The following is a 22,572-nucleotide window of genomic DNA, read 5'->3' as shown; positions in this document are numbered from 1 at the left end:
TCACTTTGTAGACCAGGCTGGCCTCGAACTCAGAAATCCGCCTGCCTCTGCCTCCCGAGTGCTGGGATTAAAGGCGTGCGCCACCACGCCCGGCTCAGAAATGGTTTTTTTGGTTTTGGTTTGGTTTTGTTTGTTTTGGTTATTTTTGAGACACCTCCTGCCCCAAGTTACCTGCAACTTTCTACGTAGACCAGGCTGGACTTAGAGGTAAGCCTGCTTCTGCCTCTTGCCCACGGGTATGAATAGCACGTGCCACCACAGCCTGCCCTAATCCTCTATACTTTTACTGTAAATTTCTCAAGGTCGTCCCATGCCTGAGTCTTCCTGCTGTAGGCCCATTCCCATGGCTTTGTTTCCTTGATTTAAGGTTTTCCTCCAAAAGCTCAAGAGTGACATTTCCATCTGCCTGTCAAGACAGACTCTCATCTCCTTGATTCTTATCTGAGCTTTATCTCCTCCTGTATGTACTCTCAGGTCTTTTCTGGACAAACCCCTGGCCCTGGGCATGTGTACTGAACCTCACACACTCCAAGCCACAGCTTTTCAAGACCCCTGTACCTCAGAGAATCTTCCCAAATAACCTTGTTCTTCCTAGAGCTCCAGTGGTCTTAGGCATTGATCTAGCTCTTACCCCAGCAGAAAGCAGGTAGGTCAAAGCAACCACATACACATGAAATAAACAAACTGCAGTTACTCAGTATGGCCTGAATAGTTCTATGTTTTCTACATAATGAAATCCTAATTTTTGAATGTGTCAACGGTATTATGAGGTTTTTGGGGAGATCTTGTCTCAAAAATAAATAATGAACAAATTGAACACACACACACACATTTGGTCCAAGGAAATGGCTCAGTGGATAAAAGCATTTGTCACCCAAGACTGACGACCTGGACTCAGGTCCCCAGAACCCACATAGAAAGGCAGACACAGTGGAGTGTTTTTATCATCTCACATTCTTGTGGCAGTGAGAAGGAAGGTACAGAGAACAGGAAGCCTCCAGGAGCTCATAGCCTTGAAGCAAACTAGCTAGCCTGAAGCAAGCAGTGTACGGTGGGCACAACGAAAAGACCCTGCCTCAAACCAAGGAGGGCAAGATCCATGAGTGATCTCCACGTGTGTGCCATGGCAAGTGTGCACCATATCTCTCTCTCTCTCTCTCTCTCTCTCTCTCTCTCTCTCTCACACACACACACACACACATGAAAATTAGACAAATATTTAAAAACTAAATTCATGGCTGCTTGAGTGACCCAAATAAACCTTCTTTTGCTGATTTAATAATCTGATTTCCACAATGACTAATCCAGTCTAGTGAAACTCAGTTCTAATCAGTGCAATGTGAGGGTGTGGGAGGCAGGCAGGCATGGGGACATAGGCTATGTTGGCCCTTTTCAGAGGAAAAACTCAATTTTTGTTAAGATGTAATGATTTGTAAGCTAACCACGAATGTTAAGTAATGGGTAAGAAGAGAAGAGGAGAAAATTAGATGCTGGACGAAAGCTCTCCCGACGCCTCTTCATAGTCACTGCCATTCAGGACTTCCCTGATGACTTGGATGGCAACGCCAGAGAAACTGCAGCTGCCAGTGGGCAGACTGGGAAACAAAAAGAGAATGTGAGCACGGTAAGAGTGTGGCCTGTGGCCATGCAGCTCACTGCTCTGTTCTGCCTTCCTTTGCACTTACTGGTCTGAAGAGATTTGAGCTCAATTCTCTGCCATTTGAAAAGATGAAACCTCTCCGCGTCCCTCCAACGGTGTGAGAAATGTGATTTATAAAGGCATCGTTAGTTCAAAATTTAAAACGCTGTTTGCTCTTCTGGGAGAATGAGTACAGCAGGAATTAAATTGTAGGCTAGAGGCTGGTTGGGTTGCTATGGCAACCCAAACCAAAAAGGGGAGGTGGGATGGGGATGGGTATAATTGTTTTTCTTTAGCTCTGGCGAACTCAGTGAATGACGTGCGCTTTGAGTGCTTGTGTTTGTCCTGTAAATCAAAACAAATATCACAGTCTCATTTGTGTCTTCTTTCATGAGCACTGACTCTGTGCCTAGCACCATCTAGGCCAGCGCTTCTCCATGTTCCTGATGCTGCAACCCTTTAATACAGTTCCTCAGGTTGTGGTGATCCCCAGCCATACATTTTTTTCCGATACTTCATAACTGTGATTTTGCTACTGTTATGAATCATAATGTAAATATCTGTGTTTTCTATAGGTCTTAGGAAAACCCCACCACCCCTCATCCAAAGGAGTGGATACCCACAGGTTGAGACCCACTGATCTCGGGACTGATGGAAAAGACGGATGTGGTCTCTGCCCCAAGGAAGCATGTTGTAGCAGAGGAGACAGATAATGAACAATAAAGGAAAGGATAAATAATTTCAGCACGTGACGGAGATGCATGTACACAGTCACATGTGTGTCACGCAGCCTGCCCTCAAAGGCGCATAAGCTTTAATGATGGGAAGGATTAAAGCATCTTTTAATATTAATCTAAAGTAGACTTGCAGAATCACGAATGCTTTGAGAAACCTAGGGATGAGTGATTCTGTTATGATCTACATGGGGTTCACCATGCACATGCATGTGAGTGCAGGTGGAGGTCAAGAGTTGACATCCGGTATTGACACAGCACATCTCAGTGAACCTGGAGCTCTCGGATCAGTGACACTGGCTGGCCAGCCAGCCCCCCGTAGGATGACAGATGCATACCCTGCTGTGTTCAGCTTTTGACATGGATGTTGGGGATCTGAACTCTGGCCTTCAGGCTTGTGTAGGAATCTCTTCACAAACAGAGCCATCTCCCTAGCCTCGGAGTGGTTTTCTATGCACCTGAAATTGGCCTTGAACTCCCAACCCTGTTGTGTCTATCTCCCAAGTGCTGGGATTACAGGTATACATCTCTAGGCCTGGTTCTAAGTTACTTTTAACAGAAAGCCTTATATCTAGTGCTGGACATATAGGTAAGTGGTAAAATACCTGCCTAGCATGCACAAGGCCATGAGTTTGATGGAGCAACTTTCCCTTAAAACTAGAAGGTCGAGGAGGAGGAGGAGCCACTCTTATATGCTAGTGGGTGGCTGGGTAGATGGGTCAGCAGTACTGTGAGTGTTGGTGGTCTCACACTGCTCTGGCAGACAACCTGGGTTCCATTCTCAGCACCCACATGGTGACTCATGATTGCCTGGAACTTCCGTTCCCGGAGATCAGATACCGTCTTTGGACATCTGAGGGCTCCCACATGCACAAATACCCATAAAACCATGCATGTGCTCACACACTTTTTTTTTTTTTTAAATCAGCTGGGCATGACAGAGCACATCTTTAATTCCAGCACTTAGGAGGAGGCAGAGGCAGGTGGTCACTGTGAGTTCAAAGCCAGGTTGATATACATAGATTTCTAGGTCAGCCAAGGCTACATAGTGAGACCCTAACTCAAAAAAAGAAGAATGAACTGAACTTGAAATAATAAGCAATAAATACAGCCTAGGCCTTTCAACCAAGGTAGTACCAAAAGCAAGGGGGCCCCCAGTCCCTCCTAGAGTCTAAGACAGTCTGAAGGCTTCAAAAGCCAAGATAGTTGGGCTGAAAGGTGTCCACAGGCACACTCGCGCGCGCGCGCACACACACACACACACACACACACAAGATACTCATGTCCCCCAGACAACATGCTGGAGTGTCCCCACAAGAAACAAGTTTGACCCCTATGCTGTCAAGTTGACCATGACCACCGAGCCAGCACAGGGATTATGGAAGACAACAGATTGTGTTTATTGAGGCTGTCAAGGCTCATAAGCAGCAGATCGAATGGGCTGTGTCAAACTGAGACTGTTGTAACCAAAGGTAACGTCAGGATCAGGCTCAAACAAGAGAAGGCACGTGTTTGATTACCTCCTCACCTGTTAAATGTTGCCAACAAAATCAGGATCCTCCGAATTGAGCACAACTGCAGGAAATACCCAGCTTTCGTCATTTAGCAAATGATATACAAGTTAAAAATGCTCTCATCCAAGTCCTCGTATCACAACACGTGGTAACAAAGGACTTTTGACATTGTGGCTGTCAATAGACCCTGAAGCTGGCTTCATTGTGGTATTGTTACTGTTGCTGCTGCTATGTTTTATTTTGTTACTATTGTGTGAGACACTGTGGGCACAGTGACTTGGTGGTCAGAGGACAGTTTTCAGGAGTTGGCTCTTTCCTTCTCTCATGGATTCCCAGGATGCTTACACAGTTACATGCAGGTGCTTTTAGCTGCTGAGCCATTTGCTGGCTGTCATGGTGCTTTTTATTTTATTTTACTTATTTATTTATTTATTTATTTTTGGTTTTCTGAGACAGGGTTCCTCTGTATAGCCGTGGATGTCCTGGAACTCACTCTGTAGACCAGGCTGGCCTTGAACTCAGATATCTGCCTGCCTCTGTCTCCCAAGTGCTAGGATTAAAGGCCATGTCATGGTGCTTTTTTGTCCTTTCAGTTACCTTTCTGTCTACTAGTTTTACAAGAAAATGGAGATTTGGACTAGTAGCTACTTTGTAAGTTTCTGTAGAAATAATTATTTGTAATTTACAACTATTAAAGATTTTGAAAATATAACCCAAGAACATGAGTCCTTTTTTTGGTATGCAGATCTAAGAAGAGCTGTGAGACACTGTGTGTTAGGAGTTGGGGTACCCCAGCTATCGGCCCCTTCCTTCTGGCAGTAGCAAACTTTGGGGATGTGGCATATGTGTGAGGGGTAAACTGATAGCTTTCCGGGGGTGAAAGTGAGGGATTGGGAAATTGTGTAAGGACTGGGGGGTGGGGGTAGGGGACTCTGGCTCTCATGGCGCCTCATTTCTGCTGCATCTACCATTTGCCATGAAGAAGGCATCCTCTCACTTGTTCCAATTCCCTCTCACCAAGCACTTGTCCAGTTCAAAACTTCTTTACCCAACAAATTCATGTCATGTGACTTGGTGGGATACACCTTGAGAGTGAGGCAGGAAGTCCTGTTCTTTGGGGGAATCTCAGAATTTTTCATAATTGTCCCCCTTCTTAAGTCGGGAGGTGTATTTGCAATCCCCATCCTCCATTACTTAACGACTGCTCCGGAAGCAGTAACTTCTCCTAACTTCCCCTTTGCAGGACCATTGCATAAGGGAAGGTCTCCTTCCTCTAAAGACGCTTTTAGAAAGTGACCTCTGAGGGTGGTGGGGACAGACCTGCCACAACTGCAGTAAATCAGAGGCAGGCCAAAGGAAAGTGAGGTGGGACACCAGGTGCATCTAGTGATGTCCCCAAATCTAGTCAGACCCCTGTATTGGCAGACTCACTCCACTATCCACTTAGTCAGCTGGGACAGAGGACACCGCTAAGGCCCCTGTCTATCCTGGCAGTAGCAAACCTTGGGGACATGGCATATGTGTGAGGTATATAAACTGGTAGCTTTCTGGAGGTGAAAGTGAGGGATTGGGAAACTGTGTAAGAATTTAGGGGACTCTGAATCTCATGTGGCTTCATTCCTGCTATTTATGAAATACTTGATGTAATGATGAATATTAATAAAAGACTTAATAGTGAAAAGTGTTCATGAGCACAAATACATACGTGCCTGTCTGTGATAAAGATGTAGGGGTGCATTCGTTTGTTAAAACATTATTATTGGTGTGGTATGGAATTGAATTTAAGGCTTTGAGTTGATTGTGAAGGAACACGGGGAAATTTGAAAAGGTTATCACACATACACATACAAAATGCTTACAGGTGAGGGGATCCAACCCACTCCAGTTTAGAACAGGCAGCCATGTTAGGCCCTAAGTTTCAGTGTCCCAAAGAAGCAGGCCAGGCCCCTCAGGAGAGCCACAGACAATGGGTTGTTAGTCAGTACTGGCCCTGACATTTGGCTTAGAGGAAGGAGGAGGCCAGAGTTGAGTCAGTTCCAGGGACATCTGGCCAAGAGAGATAACCAGTTCCAAATTGGGACAGTCCCTGGGATGCTTCAAGGCCTCACCAAAAATGCTACAACGCAGAAGACAATTAAAATTATACTGATACCACTGCTGCATTCCTAGCCAATCATGTTCCGGATTACCTAACCCTTTCAGAAAATGTCCCCTAGCCCTGCACAAAAGGGGCCTGGAGCTCTTTTCTGTGTTGCCATTTTGATGAACGGTTGACCACCTCAGGCTGGTTGTTTCTTCAGAATAAATGCTCTTTGCCTTTGCATACTATCTGAGTCTGGGGTCTTCCTTCATCCATTTTCAGACCCTAACACATGGTGGTGTGAATTACTTGTATCAGTATACAAGAAACTGTTCATATTAAAATGTATTTATCATCTATTTAGAACTAGAGTTCCTTAGTCAGGCACACAGTTACTCATCTAGTGACAAAATTCCCCAGTTAATAGCTTGACTCCAAAGGAATATTCCTGATTAAGGTATGGAGGTTCCAAAGAGCTAGACCTCTTAGAGTCAGAGAAAACATGTCTCAGATATAGAGGAATATCAAGCTACATGGCTGCTCTGGGGAAGGATAACAACCAAAGATATGATCGGGCTGGAATGCAGACACACCGCACACCTTTAATCCCTCTGGCTGGAATACAGACACTTTAATCCCAAATGTCTAATTGAGGAGCAGAAAAAAATGACAAATCAGAGAGAGATTTGACAATGAGCCAGAGATAGGATATGCTCAACTCTCAGGAGAACATACAAGACAGAGTCTACTTAAAGAGTAATGAGGGAAAGATAGTTCAGTTTAGTCCAGCGCAGTTCAGTTGAATGCAGTTGCGCTCAGTTCAGTTCAGAGCAGTTCAGCTCAGGGAGCTCAGAGACAGTCTCTCTAAGCAGAACAATTCAGTCAGAAGCCAAGAGAAGCCAGTTTGAATCGGTCATCAGAGAGAGTTTGAGCCAGAAGAGCTGAGTTGAACCAAAGAGTCAGAGTTCAGAACAAGCTAGAAAGGGTGAGTTTATTCAGCATTAGTAAGTCTCAGAGGCTGACACACCCTAGGACTACCTTAGCAGACTGAGGCTGGAAGCTGAAGCTTTCAAGGTCTGCGCTTGCCAAAGATTAGATTGTATGGAAGCTAGATGTTTCCAGGACTAGACCTGGGGATAGCTAGAAACGCTCTAGGTTCAGCCCAAGCCATGCATTCATAAAGCTTGGGTACAGCTCTCATCTCATCACTTTATCTGAGGAAATAAAAGTGACATTTACATTTATACTCAGATGTGGAGGGAATCATTAAGTTCTCCCTTAGGATGCTGGTCTTGAACTCATAGTATAGCTTAGAATAACCTCAAACTTCTGACTCTCTTACCTCTAACTCCCGAGTGCTAGGATTACAGGCATGCACCACTATGCCTCGTTTATGCGGTAGTGCGAATCAAACCCAGGGTTTCATGAAGCAATGCAAATGGGTTATAGCTTCAGTCCTTTTAAAGGGGGGAAATTGCATGTCCTTTCCTCTCTTTTTTTAAGCTGAAAGTGAGATCCTTCCAGCAAACATGATTTGTCAATGACGATGGGAAAACCTGCACCCACAAGCAATCTCTTGGAAAAGAACCACTCTGCAAATCCCCAACTGCTCATTCTGGACTGAATGCAGAGAAAAGCGGTTCCCTCATATTTTAGGGGTCCTTTGGTACAGAATGTTTGCCTCTGTCTTAATAACAACATTCAGGAAAGAAACTTGGTCCTTCTTTTCTCATAGTACCCCATTTCAAAGTATATAGTTAGGCCCAGGTCACTTTCAGCTCTCAGATCTACTCCTGTCTCATTAAATCCACAACTACTTAATCCACTGAGGATGAATGACATCATGTCACTGGTCATTAGTAGAGTTTTAGTTACTTTTCTATTGTGATAAAATGCTACGACCAGAAGTAGCTCAGGGAAGAAAGAGTTTTATGTGGGCTTATGGTTCCAGAGGGACAAGGGCTGAGAAGCATGGCAGCAAGTAAGCCTGGTGGCTAGAACAGCAGGTTGAGTGCTCATATCTTCAATGGCAGGCGTGAAGCAGAGAGACCAAACTGTGAGAGATGAGGTTATAAACTCTCAAAGTGAACTCCCCTCCCCCACCCATGACATACTTCTTCCAGCAGGGCCACACTTTCTAAACCTACCCAAGCAGTATCACTAAAGTGGGGACCAAGTATTCAAATGCCTGTGGTTTGGGGAGATATTTATCATTCAAAGCACCGCGATCAACATCCCTTTCATCTGTACTATTAATTTGTACACTGACAATACATTCAGAAGAGGGTCAGTAATAAAATGAAATGGTGTCAAGTCTGTACTTTAGAATTTCTCAAGGAGGGGCTGGAGAGATGGCTTGGTGATTAAGAGCACTTGCTGCTCTTGCGGAGCACCTGGGTTTGTTTCCCAGTGCCCACATGGCAGCTCACAACACCTGTGGCTCCAGTTCCAGGGGACATAACACCCTCTTCTAGCCTCCAAAGACACTAAACAAAAACATGGTACACATATATACATGCAGGCAAAATATTCATATGCAAAATACAAGTTTTATACATTTTAATTAAATTTTAATTGTATCGCTTCTTCTCTTCCCTTTCCTCCCTCCAACTCCAATTCCTCCCATGTTCCAAACTCTCAAACTGAAGAAGCATCTTCTTCCCCATTATTATTGTTTCACACTCACACACACACACACACACACCCTATATATATACACATATATATATATACATACACATGTATGTATGTATATGTATATGTGTGTATGTGTGTTTGTATATGTATATTATATGTATACTAAATGTATATTATATGTATATGTATATAACCTGCTGACTATGGCTTCAGGGTTGACCACTTTATATTGGATAACCAATTATTAGGGGGCTAATTCCTGGGAAAGGCTAACTCTCCCTCTCTCAGCAGTTATCAGTTGTCTGTAGTCCTTTGTTTAAGAATGTGATCTCATGAAATATTCCCCCCTTCTATATTAGTATGCCTACTGATATTGCCATTGTTCAGATCTTGTTTGTGCAGCCATTTCTAGGAGACAGAGTTTCACAGCTGAACTTCTCGGTATTCTGGCTCTTAAATCTTCCTGCCTTCTCTTCTGTGCTATGCCCTGAGCCATAGATGTAGGAGCTGTGATGTAGAGGTATCCATTGTGGCTGGACTCCTCATGATCCATTAATCGCTACAGTGTCCAGTTGTGATTTCCTGTGACAGTCTCACCATTTATTTTCTATTTACCTAAAAATCATACACAATACATATGTGGATACATATATTATACATATGTCATTAAGGCTGACAATGCTCCCTACAAACTACAGACTAACAAAAACCCCAATACAAAGCAGTATGGCTGTTGTCCTTGGTTGCCACTTGGACTTTGAAGGTAAGCCCTATTTCTGAAGACACCACACACTTAGGATACAAGGATAGGGCTGCTGAAGCTAGATTTAACTGAAAGCCTCATTCTTGGGCCTAGCTTCCATGGTACCCGAACATATTACGTAAGCTGCCAAGTGAGGAAAGGAATTAACAGAACTAGCCAGTTGTGACACCTATGAAACACAAAAATCAGCAAGGCAAGCTATCCATAAAGGCGAAGTGGCACTCACACCTTGGCAGTCACCAGCAGCTGTCTAATTGGACTGAAAGCCCACTCAATAGGAAGGAAACGTAGCCAACTTCCCAGAGCTTGGGAGGTGGTGCATCTTAGAAGAGAATCTATAATCACCACTTTCCTAGATCAGCACTTTCCTAGATCAGCATAACTCCTAACCTCATTCTAATCTTAGCTCTATACCCACAGATAAGTGTGGCTATCACCCCTCATCAAAATAAGTTTAAATTCTTGGTTTTTGTTTGTTTTGTTTTGTTTTTCAAGATAGGGTTTCTCTGTGTAGCCCTGGCTGTCCCAGAACTCACTTTGTAGACCAGGCTGGCCTTGAAAGAAATCTGCCTTCCAAGTGCTGGGATTAAAGGTGTGTACCACCACCATCCAGTTTAAAAATTGAATGGGTAGGGGAATATAGCTCAAAGGTAGAACATGATTGGCATTTGCAAGACCCTGGGTTCAAGACCCAGTGCCCCCCCCCATTTTAATGAGACCCACCCCCCATCTTAATGAGAATCATGTATGGTAACACATGCCTGTAATCCTAGCACTTGAGACACAAAAGGCAGGAAGATCAGAGTTCAAAGCCACCCTGGGCCACAGGACAAGACTCAGTCTCAAAAAATGCAAATAAATAGACAAACAAAAACTTTCAAAAAACCGTCAATGAGTTCATACTGCATGGGAAAAAAATTCAAACTCCTCCATGAGATAAAAGATTTTAAAATTTAATACCAACCAATTTTTCTTGTTTGGTTCCAAGTTGGAAGATATCCCAAGATAATCCTCCCTTTCCAGGATTAAGTTAGAGCAAAATATATGCTATCTCCTTGTATGACACTTTCATGTACAAACATCTGCTCAACCCAGAAAGGAAATTGGTGACCAAAGTAATGATACCACTAAGCTCTAACTTAATCAACTTAAGGAGTTTATTGGGGGATACTTAAAGAATCAAGGATGACTCAAGGCAACCTCTGTATAGTTGACAACTCGCAAAAGCTGGAATCCTGGAGTCTGGCATTCTTTGCAGGATTTGTAGGCATGCTGATATGACAGAGTCTTCTCTCCTCGGTGGCATCGTTGTGCCAGGAAGCGTTCGTGAACCACAGAAGACCACCAAGGAGCTGACTCCCATGCAATTGCACTAGGATCTTTATTTACAAGCTTGAGTTTGGGCTACACCAACATCTCTGACGCAGTGAAATGGAAGGGTAACCCTGAGTTCCCAGCAGGACGAGGCTTTATAGGAAATGGCCAGCAAGGAGCTTGCAAGATGGCTCAGCGGGTAAGAGCACTGACTGCTCTTCCAAAGGTCCTGAGTTCAAATCCCAGCAACCACATGGTGGCTCACAACCATCAATGAGATCTGGCGCCCTCTTCTGGTGTGTCTGAAGACAGCTGCACTGTACTTAGGTATAATAATAAATCAATCTTTTGGCCAGAGCGAGCAGAGTTGACCAGAGCAAGCAGAGGTCCTTAAAAATTCAATTCCCAACAACATGAAGGATCACAACCATCTGTACAGCTAAAAAAGAAAAAGAAAAAAAAAAAAAAGAAATGGCCAGCAAGCAAGGGGGTTTCAGCCTGGCAGCATCTAGTCGCATGATTATTGTAAACCGACAGGTGGGTGCTCTGAAGCAAAACCATGAACAATCACAGTCTGAGAGTACATCTGAAACAATCAGACTAATCTTTGACTGTTGCTAGGAAGTAGTTAGGAAATATATCTGAGGTATGGGCCAAGGACAAGACATGGGGTCCTTCCTGGTACTTGGGTGAAGCCTGGATTCAGCTATATATAGATCATTTCTCTTACAATGAAGGCTGGTCCCAAGATGGAGTAAGCTTGGGCTCTCAGTATTTACTACTTATATAGTCTTGGGAAGTGAGGGACCTTGTGAATCTGGTTAAGTTTTTGTGTCTTGAGACTTGTGTGTTAATTTCCCAAGTCTTAAGGAGCCTCCCTTTAGAACTTCCCAAGTCTTAAAGAGTTATTTATGTGTATGGGTGTTTCCTCTTGCAAGTAGCTCGGATCATGTTTCAATGAGGAGGAAGTTGCTACACAGCACTTGTGTGTAGCAAAACCCACCCCTGGAACTCTACTGCCTCTTCCCACCTGGTAGGACAGGAATGATGACTTTCATTGAGGTCATCTCTTCATTTATCCATCTCCCTTAACATTTCCTATCTCCATTCGTCTCTAGTGACCAGAATTAGCTATTAAAAGTACTCAGCAGCCAGGATTCTTATTTCTAGAGGTAGATAACCCTGCCTCACTCCACTGAGGTTTGAAAGATGGTGCAATTTGGGTCTCAGGAGTCTGATTAAGTCTATTCTGACAGAGGAGTTGTTAGAGAATGTTAACTTATATTCTATTATTACTCCTCAGAATTTTACAAGAAAACTGAGTTTTAACTAAGTACACATTGACTTGGAATAAAGACTACCTCTCCTGGGCTTCCTTAACAACTATGATAACCATGCCATTTAGATACAATCAATGCGATGTTTCCAAAAGTGATGCATGCATTCCTTATAGGGGCAATTCATGCATTCCTATCCCACTTCCTCTCCTCTTGGTGACCAGGTATGGACCACCTTGAGCCAATTATCAGCCAAAGGATTGAAGAGGAAAACTGAAAACCCTGAGTTAGGTAGATCAGTATCCAAATAGCACAAAAAGACGTTTATATAAAAAAGTTTCTTTCCTTCTTTTGAGACAGGTTCTCTCCATGTAACCTCAGCTATCCTGGAACTTGCTATATAGACCAGGCTGGTTTCGAATGTGTAGAAATCTGGCTGTCTCTGCTTTCCTGAATGCTGGAATTAAAGGCCATCATGCCTGCCAGGAAATGTCCTATTTAATTAAACACCTATAGAATTTCTGCATATACAAGCACACTTGGACCTTAATTCTTTTCTATCATGAGAGAAATCATGGCTCCGTGGTTTCTTTGTACAAAACAACTGAAACTCTGTATCAGTTTGTACCTTCAAGTGAGAGCCATCCTATTTGCTGTTTTCTTCAGAATTAACATAGTTGTCCACAAAAGAATATCCTTGATTAAGATATAGTCTATCCAAGTATCTAAAATTATCTTGGGGAGTAATTCTCATGCCTTTAATCCCAGGATTTGGGAGGCAGAGGCAGAAGGATTTCTGAGTTTGAGGCCAGCCTGGACTACAGAGTGAGATCCAAGACAGCCAGGGCTACACAGGGAAACCCTGTCTCAAAAAAAACAAAACCAACCAACCAAACAAACAAAAAACCCCAAAAACCATAACTAATATCCTTTTAAAATTGGGCTCTCAAGCCTGATGACTGAGCTTGATTCTCCAGATCCACATGGTGGAAGGAGAGAACCAAGCCCCACAAGCAACAGTCGACCTCTATGTCTCCATGTGCATACCATAACACATATACATTCTACACACAACATGAGCATGTGCAATAAAAATTAAGAATTAGTTGCAGAGAGAGTTATTGAGTTTTTGATGAGATGTAGGAAGGAGATTTTAAATGGTTTTTTCTTCTTTCTTCATTCCTTCCTTTCTTGGTGCTGCTTCGAATCAAATACTGAGCCTTGAGTTGCAAGGCAAGTTCACTCTGACTGAGCCCACACCCTTAGCCTGGAAGAAGAGATTTGATCAGAGGACAAAGGCAAAGTAATATCACTTTGCAATCAACTCTGAAGAATTCAAATTCAAACCAGACATCTCTTTGTTATCTGACCTTAGAATTTGAAAGATTAGTCAACTTTCTTTAAAGTTTTTAAGGATGAGAAAAACTGAAAATTGGAAATTTAAGAACATTTAAACAATTTTACCTTTACAAATTGTTGCTTTATGTTTTTTTTTTTTTCGTTCATCTCAACACAAATTGGTACTAGGGCTAGATGTGGTGGCACAAGCCTTTATAAACCCAGTCCTACAGCAAATAGAGGGAGAAGGCAGACCTCTGAGAGTTCCAGACCAGCTTGGTCTACATAGTGAGTTTCAGGACAGCTAGGTCTACACAGAGAGATCATGTCTCAAACTAAAATGGATGACAGTAGGCAAACCACTAGTGCCTGGTTAAATGAGCAATAAATAGAAAATAATAGTTTTTCACTGTTAACTTAAACAGATACATTCTGGTTGAGTGTTGTCTTACTCAGGGTTTCTATTCCTGCACAAAACATGACCAAGAAGCAAGTTGGGGAACAAAGGATTTATTTAGCTTACACTTGCACATTGCTGTTCACCACCAGAGGAAGTCAGGACAGGATTCACACAGGCTAGGAACTTGTAGTCAGGAGTGGATACAGAGGCCATGGAGGAATGATGCTTACTGACTTGCTTCCCCTGGCTCGCTCAGCTTCCTTTCTTATAGAACCCTGGACTATCAGCCCAGGGATGGCACCAACCACAATGGGCCCTTCCCCCTTGATCACTAATTGAGAAAATTCCTTAACAGCCGGATCTCATAAAGGCATTTTCTCAAGGGAGGCTCTTTTCTCTGTGATAACTCCAACTTGTGTCAAGTTGACACACAAAACCAGCCAGTACAACAGACTCCTTGTCAACATGACACAAACACATCACTATTAAGCCTCAACCCTTACTTTCTTATTCATCCCCAAGATCTAAATAACTTTAAAAGTCCCACAGTCTTTACAAATTCTTATATATTAAAATTTCAATCTCTTTTGAAATTCAACTTCTTTTAACTGTGGGCTCCACTAAAATACTTTCTTACTTCAAGAGGGAAAAATATCAGGGCACAGTCACAAAACCAAAATCAAACTCTAACCGTCCAATGTCTGGGATCCAACTCACGACCTTCTAGACTCCTCCAAGAGCTTTGGTCACTTCTTCAGTTCTGTCCTTTGTAGCACATACCTTGTCTTCTAGGCTCCAGCTGCCTCTACTCCACTGCTGCTGCTGTTCTTGGTGGTCATCTGATGGTACTGGCATCTCCATAATACTGCTGTCTTCTGCTACAACTAGGTTTCACCACGGTGCCAAGCCTCAACTCCTTTGCATGACTCCTTCAGTCCTGGGCCTTCAATTACAACTAAGGCTGCACCTTCACCAATGGCCTTCCATGGCCTCTCACAGTGCGGAGCCTCAGCTGCTCTTCATGACCCCTTTATGCCTTCAAAACCAGTACCACCTGGGTGACTCTTATATGTTACCAAGTCCCGCTGCAGCACAAGGTACAACCTTGGCTATCTTGGGAACACAGCTTCTTTATGCTCTCAGAAAGCACTTCCTAGAAGATTTCACCTCAGTGATGCTGGTCTCTTCTAAATCCCACTAATTTCTTATCTCCAGCTAACCAGCATCAGTAGTCTCAGTAATGCAAAAGGTTTCACGTTAGTAGTTCTGGATTCTTGTTAATCACAGCTGATTCTTCAGCCCCAGCTAACCAGAACCACAGAATCTTCACAATCAAAACAGCAATGGCCCTGATAAGAATCTTTAATCTTCCCTCTGAAATATCACAAACCAGGCCTCCATCATTTGCACTGTTCTCAACATTATCTTCCAAGCTCCTACAGAACATCCCACCGAGCTCTTAACACCCAATGGCTCTTTTAGCCCAAAGTTCCAAAGTCCTTCCACAGTCCTCCTCAAAACATGGTCAGGTTGTCACAGGAATACTCTACTATGTTGGTGACAATTCTGTCTTAGTTAGGGTTTTACTGCTGTGAACAGACACCATGACCAAGGCAACTCTTCTAAGGACAACATTTAATTGGGGGTTCAGAGGTTCAGTCCATTATCATCAAGGTGGGAATGTGGCTGCATCCAGGCAGGGATGGTGCAGGAGCTGAGAGTTCTACATCTTCATCTGAAGGCTGCTAGCAGAATACTGGCTTCCAGGAAAGTAGGACAAAGTCCATGCCCACAGTGAAGTGTCACTACTACTCCAACAGGGCCACACCCTCTAAGAGTGCCACTCCCTGGGCTGAGCATATACAAACCATCACAAGTGTGTTCTTCTGATGACCTGTCTTCCTAATTATGGAATTTTTTACTTTATGCTTATAATATCGACAAATGCAGTTACAACATCAGCAACATGAAACACCTGTATCATATATTTGCTTTAAGATCTAATACACACATGGGCTTCTTGGACAATAATTCTATTTCTTACACTTATACATTGCTTATGTGTCAAAGCCTTTTGGGAGCCGACTCTTAGCAGAAAGCGGCTATCATATTTGCAGCCATCTCAGGCTATTTACTTACAGGTTGGTACTTTTCCACCCTGATGAGAAACTTGTTTTCCTAGCATGAAGTTTTTGCAAGAAGCCCACTATAGCTGAACACCCTGATAATATCTTGGTTTTCTCCTACACATCCTGGACTTGTGGTTAAGTGTTTCTAGCTGCACTCCCCAGCTTGTGTTTATATCTACCCATAGTTGCCTTCCAATAAAGGAGACTTGAGACTTGATCCTTGATCAGACAGAATGTCTTGTTTCTATTCTTCGGGTCTCTCTTTTTTTTTTTTTTGGTTTTTTTTTTTTTTTTTTTTTGTTTTTTTTTTTTTTTTTTTTTTGTGGTTTTTTTTGAGACAGGGTTTCTCTGTGTAGCTCTGGCTGTCCTGGAACTCACTTTGTAGACCAAGCTGGCCTCGAACTCAGAAATCCGCCTGCCTCTGCCTCCCGAGTGCTGGGATTAAAGGCGTGCGCCACCACGCCCGGCCAAAAATTGTGTTGGAAGTATTCAAAGCTTTTTTTTTTTTTTTTTTTTTTTTGGTTTTTCGAGACAGGGTTTTTCTGTGTAGCCCTGGCTGTCCTGGAACTCGCTCTATAGACCAGGCTGGCCTCGAACTCAGAAATCCGCCTGCCTCTACCTCCCAAGTGCTGGGATTAAAGGCATGCGCCACCACGCCCTGCTCTCTTCGGGTCTCTTGACCCTCAGTCCCCTCTCTTGCAGACCCCATTGACTGAACCTTGCACCCAGTCAAAAGCCTTCATGTAGTATAAACTCATTTGAGATAGTCATTTGCATTTAAAAACTAAGTCCAAATTTCAGATGTCAAGTTTACCTTTGTTCTAAGATTGTTATTGTTTTCTTATTTCTTTCAGAAATGAATAAAGTCATTTTTCCTTTATCTGTTTTAGGAGTGACATCATGATGCATTTTACTCAAATATTTGAGCCTGTGGAAAATGCTAATCCTTTGTAGAGGTGTTGCTGTCATCCTGTCACAATTGTTCTTACCCAGAAGTAGGTATCATTATACTCTTGAAATTATGAAAAGATAAACATATACAATTCCATAGGGAATGTCTCAGTTCTTATTATATTCTCAAGTACAATTTAGGACCAAAACAGAAAAAAAACTTTTCAATTAGAAGAGATAGGAGGTAACTTACAACTTATTTAATCCTAAACGAAGCTTTTTAAAAAAACAATTTATTTGATGTATATGAGTGATCTGTTGTCACACATTCCAGAGGAGGGAATAAGATTCATTACAGATAGTTGAGGACCACCATATGGTTGCTCGGAGTTAAACTCAAGACCACTGGAAAAGCAACCAGCACTATTAACCATCTCTCTAGCCCCCTAAATCCTAAAAGTTTTAATAACTTTTAAAAGTTATTTGCTAAGTCAGTCTCCTATCATTTTGAAAACAATGATACTTTATTTTGCCCTATTTTTGGTTAAGGCAGGGTCTCACTTGTAGCTCAGGCTAGCCTGAGAAACTTGCAACCCTCCTGACTTAGCCTCTGCAGTACTGGGGTAAGAAGCGCTCTACTGAGCTGGTGAGATGGCTCAGCGGGTAAGAACACTGACTGCACTTCCGAAGGTCCTGAGTTCAAATCCCAGCAATCACATGGTGGCTCACAACCACCTGTAATGAGATCTGATGTCTTCTTCTGGTGTGTCTGAAGACAGCTACAGTGTGCTTATGTACAATAATCAATCAATCTTTGGGCTGGAGCAAGCAGGGACTGAGGAAGCAGAGTTGACCTGAGCTAGCAGAGGTTCTAAGTACAATTCCCAACAACCACATGAAGGCTCACAACCATCTATACAGCTACAGTGTACTCATATATGTAAAAATAAATATATCTTTAAAAAAAAAAAAGAAGTGCTCTACTACCATGCCTAGCTTCCACTTAACTAGCATTTCAAGTGATTTAGGTCCTCAGAATTTCAAACTATAGGTACATAAACAGAAAAGTAGATGTATTTCTAAATCTTATAAATGGAAATGACAGTGCTTGCTGATAAACTGGCAAAGTCAACAGGGGAGAATTCTTGTTGTGAAACATTTCAACATTGCTACCTATATCATCACTGAACAATCAATGTTTTATTTATATACTTAACAACTAAATAAAACATAAAGCCAGGAAGCCTTCAGTTTAAACCCAGTTTTATTTGGAACAAGCAACATACAAATCATCTATAAAATAATAGCATCTAGTCTCTAATTCACAAATGTTTCACAAAATCAAAATCCTTCCCAAGAAAATGTGACAGTAAGCCAAGATATTACTAATATTTAGCCTAAGCTTTAACTCAAGAGTTGAGAACGATGAATTTGAGAATATGACTTTTATACATCAGTTGCAGACCTTAATTGTGCAGATGAATAATTGGGTGTGACAAGCATTGCCAAATTTCCACCTTACAGAACAAAAAGGCTATCAACAGAAGTTAGTGGGGAAGAAAAAGTTGGCCCCCAAACAGGGAAAAATAACTTTCTAAATAAATAGTTCTTATATCATTCCCCAGTACAAATGGAATAGAATTTAGACTTGAAAGCCTGACTACACTTCAGAAATCAGCAAACTCTAACAGAAATATTGCTGAGCTGACTATCTTACAGTCTTCACCTAGCCAATCAAAATAATGAGTAACACATTATCCGTGGTATTTGTCTTGCTTTTGTCATTTTATCTTTCACTTCTTTTCATTCAAAAAGTCACTTCCCCATGTTGGACCAGACTCTATCCTCTACCAGAGTGTAAAAACTTCAGCATTTTGCCACTAGAGAATAAAGAGGAATTTGCAATGTATTGAATAAAGACTGAGGAAGATAATTCTGAAAGAGTATAGAAAACTTTATATAGCATAAAACATCTGTACATGTACACCATTTGTCATGTATATGTATATGACAACCATATGTATTAATAAACCTTCAAAAGGTAAGCACCTATAAAGTTATAATGCCTGCTTTGTGTAGTTTACTACTTCTGGACTTTCCTTTACATATGGTGACTGAGACAGAAACTAGAGTATAACTTACAGAGAAATAGAAACTGGATACAGACACACCATAATAAAATGGCCATGTATACCACTGATTAGGGAAAGAACTGAAGAAACATACTTTAACTACTGGCCCCAAATGCCACCACCCACCATCCACTTAACTTCGTTAAGAGTCAACTTTTAATACAAAAATATCTTCAAGCTGAAAATCAAGAACATTTCTAGTAACTTAACAAACTGACAATATTTCCAGACTACACAGAACAGTTCTATACACAGCTTGAAGTTATAAAGGTCTTTGCTGGCACTTAACTTGAGTTGATAAACACTATAGCTACTGATCTCAATAAAATACTGCCTTTAGCTTATACATATTTTCAAAACCAATATTACGTCACAAAACTTTAAAGAATAAATCACTTTCTGCTGATAAAGCCTCTAAGATGAATACTAAAACTATATAGCCAAAATATTTTAGGGAAGCAAACTTTTTAAGACAGTGCATGACCAATGAAGAAAAATGTACATTATTTAAATCATGTCCAGTGAAGGGTTGTTCTTCTGAGTCAACAAAGCATTTAACATATACAGATCCAAACTGTGAATTTATAAAGCAAATTACCTCTCACTTTTTTTTTTGGTTTAGAAAGGTGCTTAAATAATTGATGACATTACTAGAGTGGTTTCTTTTCAAGGTGAGAAACAGGTCATATTTACCAATACATATTTTTAAATTTTAAAGTAAAAATTTAAATTCTTTGGAAACAGTGGAATCCTGATTTTTTTATTTCCTGTGACCTTGTAAGTCCACTGAACACATTATCAATATGGAGTCACTACTTACTAACCTTAATGTTTCTTTCTTTGCAGAAAGGAAGGAGAGCATACTAGAGTTTTAACAAACTATAACTGATACTAAAAATTTACTTTTAAAAATGTCATCTTTCATTATTCTGAAGGAAAATGTTATTACCTTCAAAATACAACAATTCTCAGTCCAGTTTTTCTAGTAATAAACAAGACCTCATAGCTCTAGGCAAAATTTAACTAAAACTAGGAAAATCAAAATATAAACATACTAATTAACTGCAAAACAAAATCCACTAAACACCTTAATTAATTTATGTAGTTTACTATGCATATTTTAATCATGGACTTTTAGCACAGCAAATTATTGAAATAAGCGGATTTCAGGGACTGTATGAATTTTGCATATTGCATTACTATTTCAAATTGCTACCCTTTCTAAACCAAATCTCCAGTCCTAATCAACTTTGTCTTTTCAGGGAAAGGGGTATCGTTTTAAGATACATTCCATACAGTAGAAACGACATCTTATTGTCTCAAAATATTTACAAAGAACCCTACTGATCTGGTGCATTTCGCTGAGGCGCAACCTGTACCCAGACTTCATCATCAGAAAAAGAACTTGAACTTCCTGACTCAGAGTCCAGTTCACTGAATCCATCTAAGTCCCATTCAGTGCTAGACTCACTCCTTGCATCATCTTCCTCAGTGATGAAACTCTGACCAGGTTCAAGACAAGAAGGATAAACTCGATCACACAGGCAAATAAAGCCAGAGTCAAACTGCAAAAGGCCTAACATGGTGCCTATATTAATCCATTGGTCTTCCCTAGTATCATACTCATATACTGTGACTCGGTTCTTTTTCCACTGTGGGGTGTTAGAGGTGATGAGCAGCAACTTTTGGTCATGATTGACAATCTGGTAGTTGTGGGTTTCTGAGTCCAGTGGGATATTACTAATCCGCCTCCACTCTCCTCTAGCGGGGTTGTAGACCTTCATGACTGGGATGTCACAGATACAATAGATTTCCTCTTTGAAGACACAGGCTTCTTGAAAGTCACTTCGTTTGAGAGATGCACAATTCAGCCACATATTATGGCTAGGATCATAGCAGAGCATGCGCTTACTGTTGACAGCGTAAAGATAATTCTGAACTACTATTAGTTCAAATGAATAAAAGGAATGTGGTACAGGAGCCACCAATGCCCATTGGTTCCTCTGGACACTGTAGCATTCCACTTCCTTCAATTTAACTCCAGTAATCGGGTCTCTCCCACCCAAGATGTAAATGTAGCCATTCAGATAGGCTACATCCATACCCTCTCGACACAGCAAGCGATCTGCCAGCTGATGCCAACTATTTTGGGCTGGTTTATACACCCATAGGTCTTTCCTGGGCTGGGCAGCAAGATAGATGTCATGGTCTGGAGACACACAAACAGCTGAAGATGTAATGGTCTTAGTGTGTGCCAAGCTAGTCAAAGGAGACGGCATTGTGTAAATATCTCCGGAATAAGGGTCGTAACAGAGAAATGGATCTCGGGGGTGTCCAAAAAATATTACCATCTCTTTGGCACACATACCCAACCTTTGGGGTGGGTTTTCTGCTACCGATACAACTGAGCTACTGCTGCTGCTGCTATTGCTGCTATTATTGCTATCACTGCTGTGGCTGCTATTTGGCTTGGCAACCACTGACTTATACAACCTATCACCAAATCGCAGCTGCAGGAGGGCCCCTTCAATAATGTCCAGGCAGTATTTCTTCACAATAGGCTTGCTCAGTAGCCCTGCCAGGTAGTCCTGCTCTTCTGCAGGAAAATGCGCCCAACGAATACACTTAAAGACTTCCCCAGCACTGGGACCCCGCTCTTTCGGAGCAGCCTCCAGCCACTGCACCGCCACATGACACACAGTCCTCTCACTCTCTACATCCAAGCTGTCCAGACGCAGGACCGCCAGCAGCTGGGCCAGGGTCAGATCTGCCAGCGTCTCCTCCCGAATGGACCCCATCCTGCTGAGCTGCTTGAAGTTGTGAGCTATGAAGGACTGGGCCTGAGATCGCAGCTGGTGGTGGTCAAAGGCATCAGCAAACTTGAGGATGGCAGTGCAGTTGGTCAGGTCAAGGCGGCGAGCCAGGAAGGAGGCACAGGCTTCGCGCACGTACTCCAGCTGCAGCATATCCGAGGCCGCGTACAGGCGCTGCACGTTGGCCTCGCTGAGCGACACGCGACCGGTGTAGCAGTAGTCCACCAAGACCTCGAAGGACTCGGCATCCACGTCGTGGATCGTCACGCTGGCCTGCTGGCTCTCGTACATGCCCCCCGTGAACATGCTCTTGAAGTAGGGGCAAGCGGCCGCCAGCACGTTGCGGTTGCACGAGAAGAGGCGCCCCGTGCCCGGCCCGCTGCCAGGCGTCACCACCTCGATGGTCACATCGCACAGCAGCCGCGCGTCGTAGAAAGACTTGAGCTGTGCCAGGAGGGCTGCGGAATGGGCCGCGTCCTTTAATTCCTCCGGGCCCGTGAAAAAGGCCGACACCGAGGGCTTGGAAATCCTTTTGGGCCGCCTCCCGCCGCGGGGGCTGGCGAGGCGGCGAGAGCGCGGGGCGTCTTCCCGGGATTGCATGGTGGAGATGGCGGCGGGGCGCCGAGAGCGAGAACGGCTGCAGACGCCCGGCTCCTCCTCACGCCTCCCTCGCCGACGCCGACTCAGCGGCGTCCCAGAACAGACTCGGCTCGCGGCCGCAATTACTCAGCTGGGCCTTCGGGGCGGAGCCGTCTGCCTTTATCGCGTAGTCCCCGGCTGACTCACTGTTTCCCTTCACGCCCTTTCTCAGCCCTTAGCTCACCCTCACACGACCCTGGGGTCTAGCCGCAGGAGCAGCTTCTGCCGAGCGGGCGAGACGGGTAGATCCCCGGACGAACTACTCTTCCCAG

At 42.9% G+C, this 22,572-nt stretch overlaps 1 protein-coding gene across 1 annotated transcript; it reads right to left on the bottom strand.

Moving 5' to 3' along the window:
* Window positions 1-17,965: 17,965 nt before the first annotated feature.
* Kbtbd7 (kelch repeat and BTB domain containing 7) lies at window positions 17,966-22,572 on the bottom strand. The gene has a single exon (XM_021182548.2). It carries the CDS (start codon window positions 22,259-22,261, stop codon window positions 20,189-20,191), a length of 2,073 nt encoding a protein of 690 aa, XP_021038207.1. The 5' UTR covers window positions 22,262-22,572; the 3' UTR covers window positions 17,966-20,188.

This window comes from Mus caroli, chromosome 14 (genome assembly GCF_900094665.2).
Source record: "Mus caroli chromosome 14, CAROLI_EIJ_v1.1, whole genome shotgun sequence".
Lineage (NCBI taxonomy): Eukaryota > Metazoa > Chordata > Mammalia > Rodentia > Muridae > Mus > Mus caroli.
This window is presented reverse-complemented; position numbering and strand designations above follow the sequence as displayed.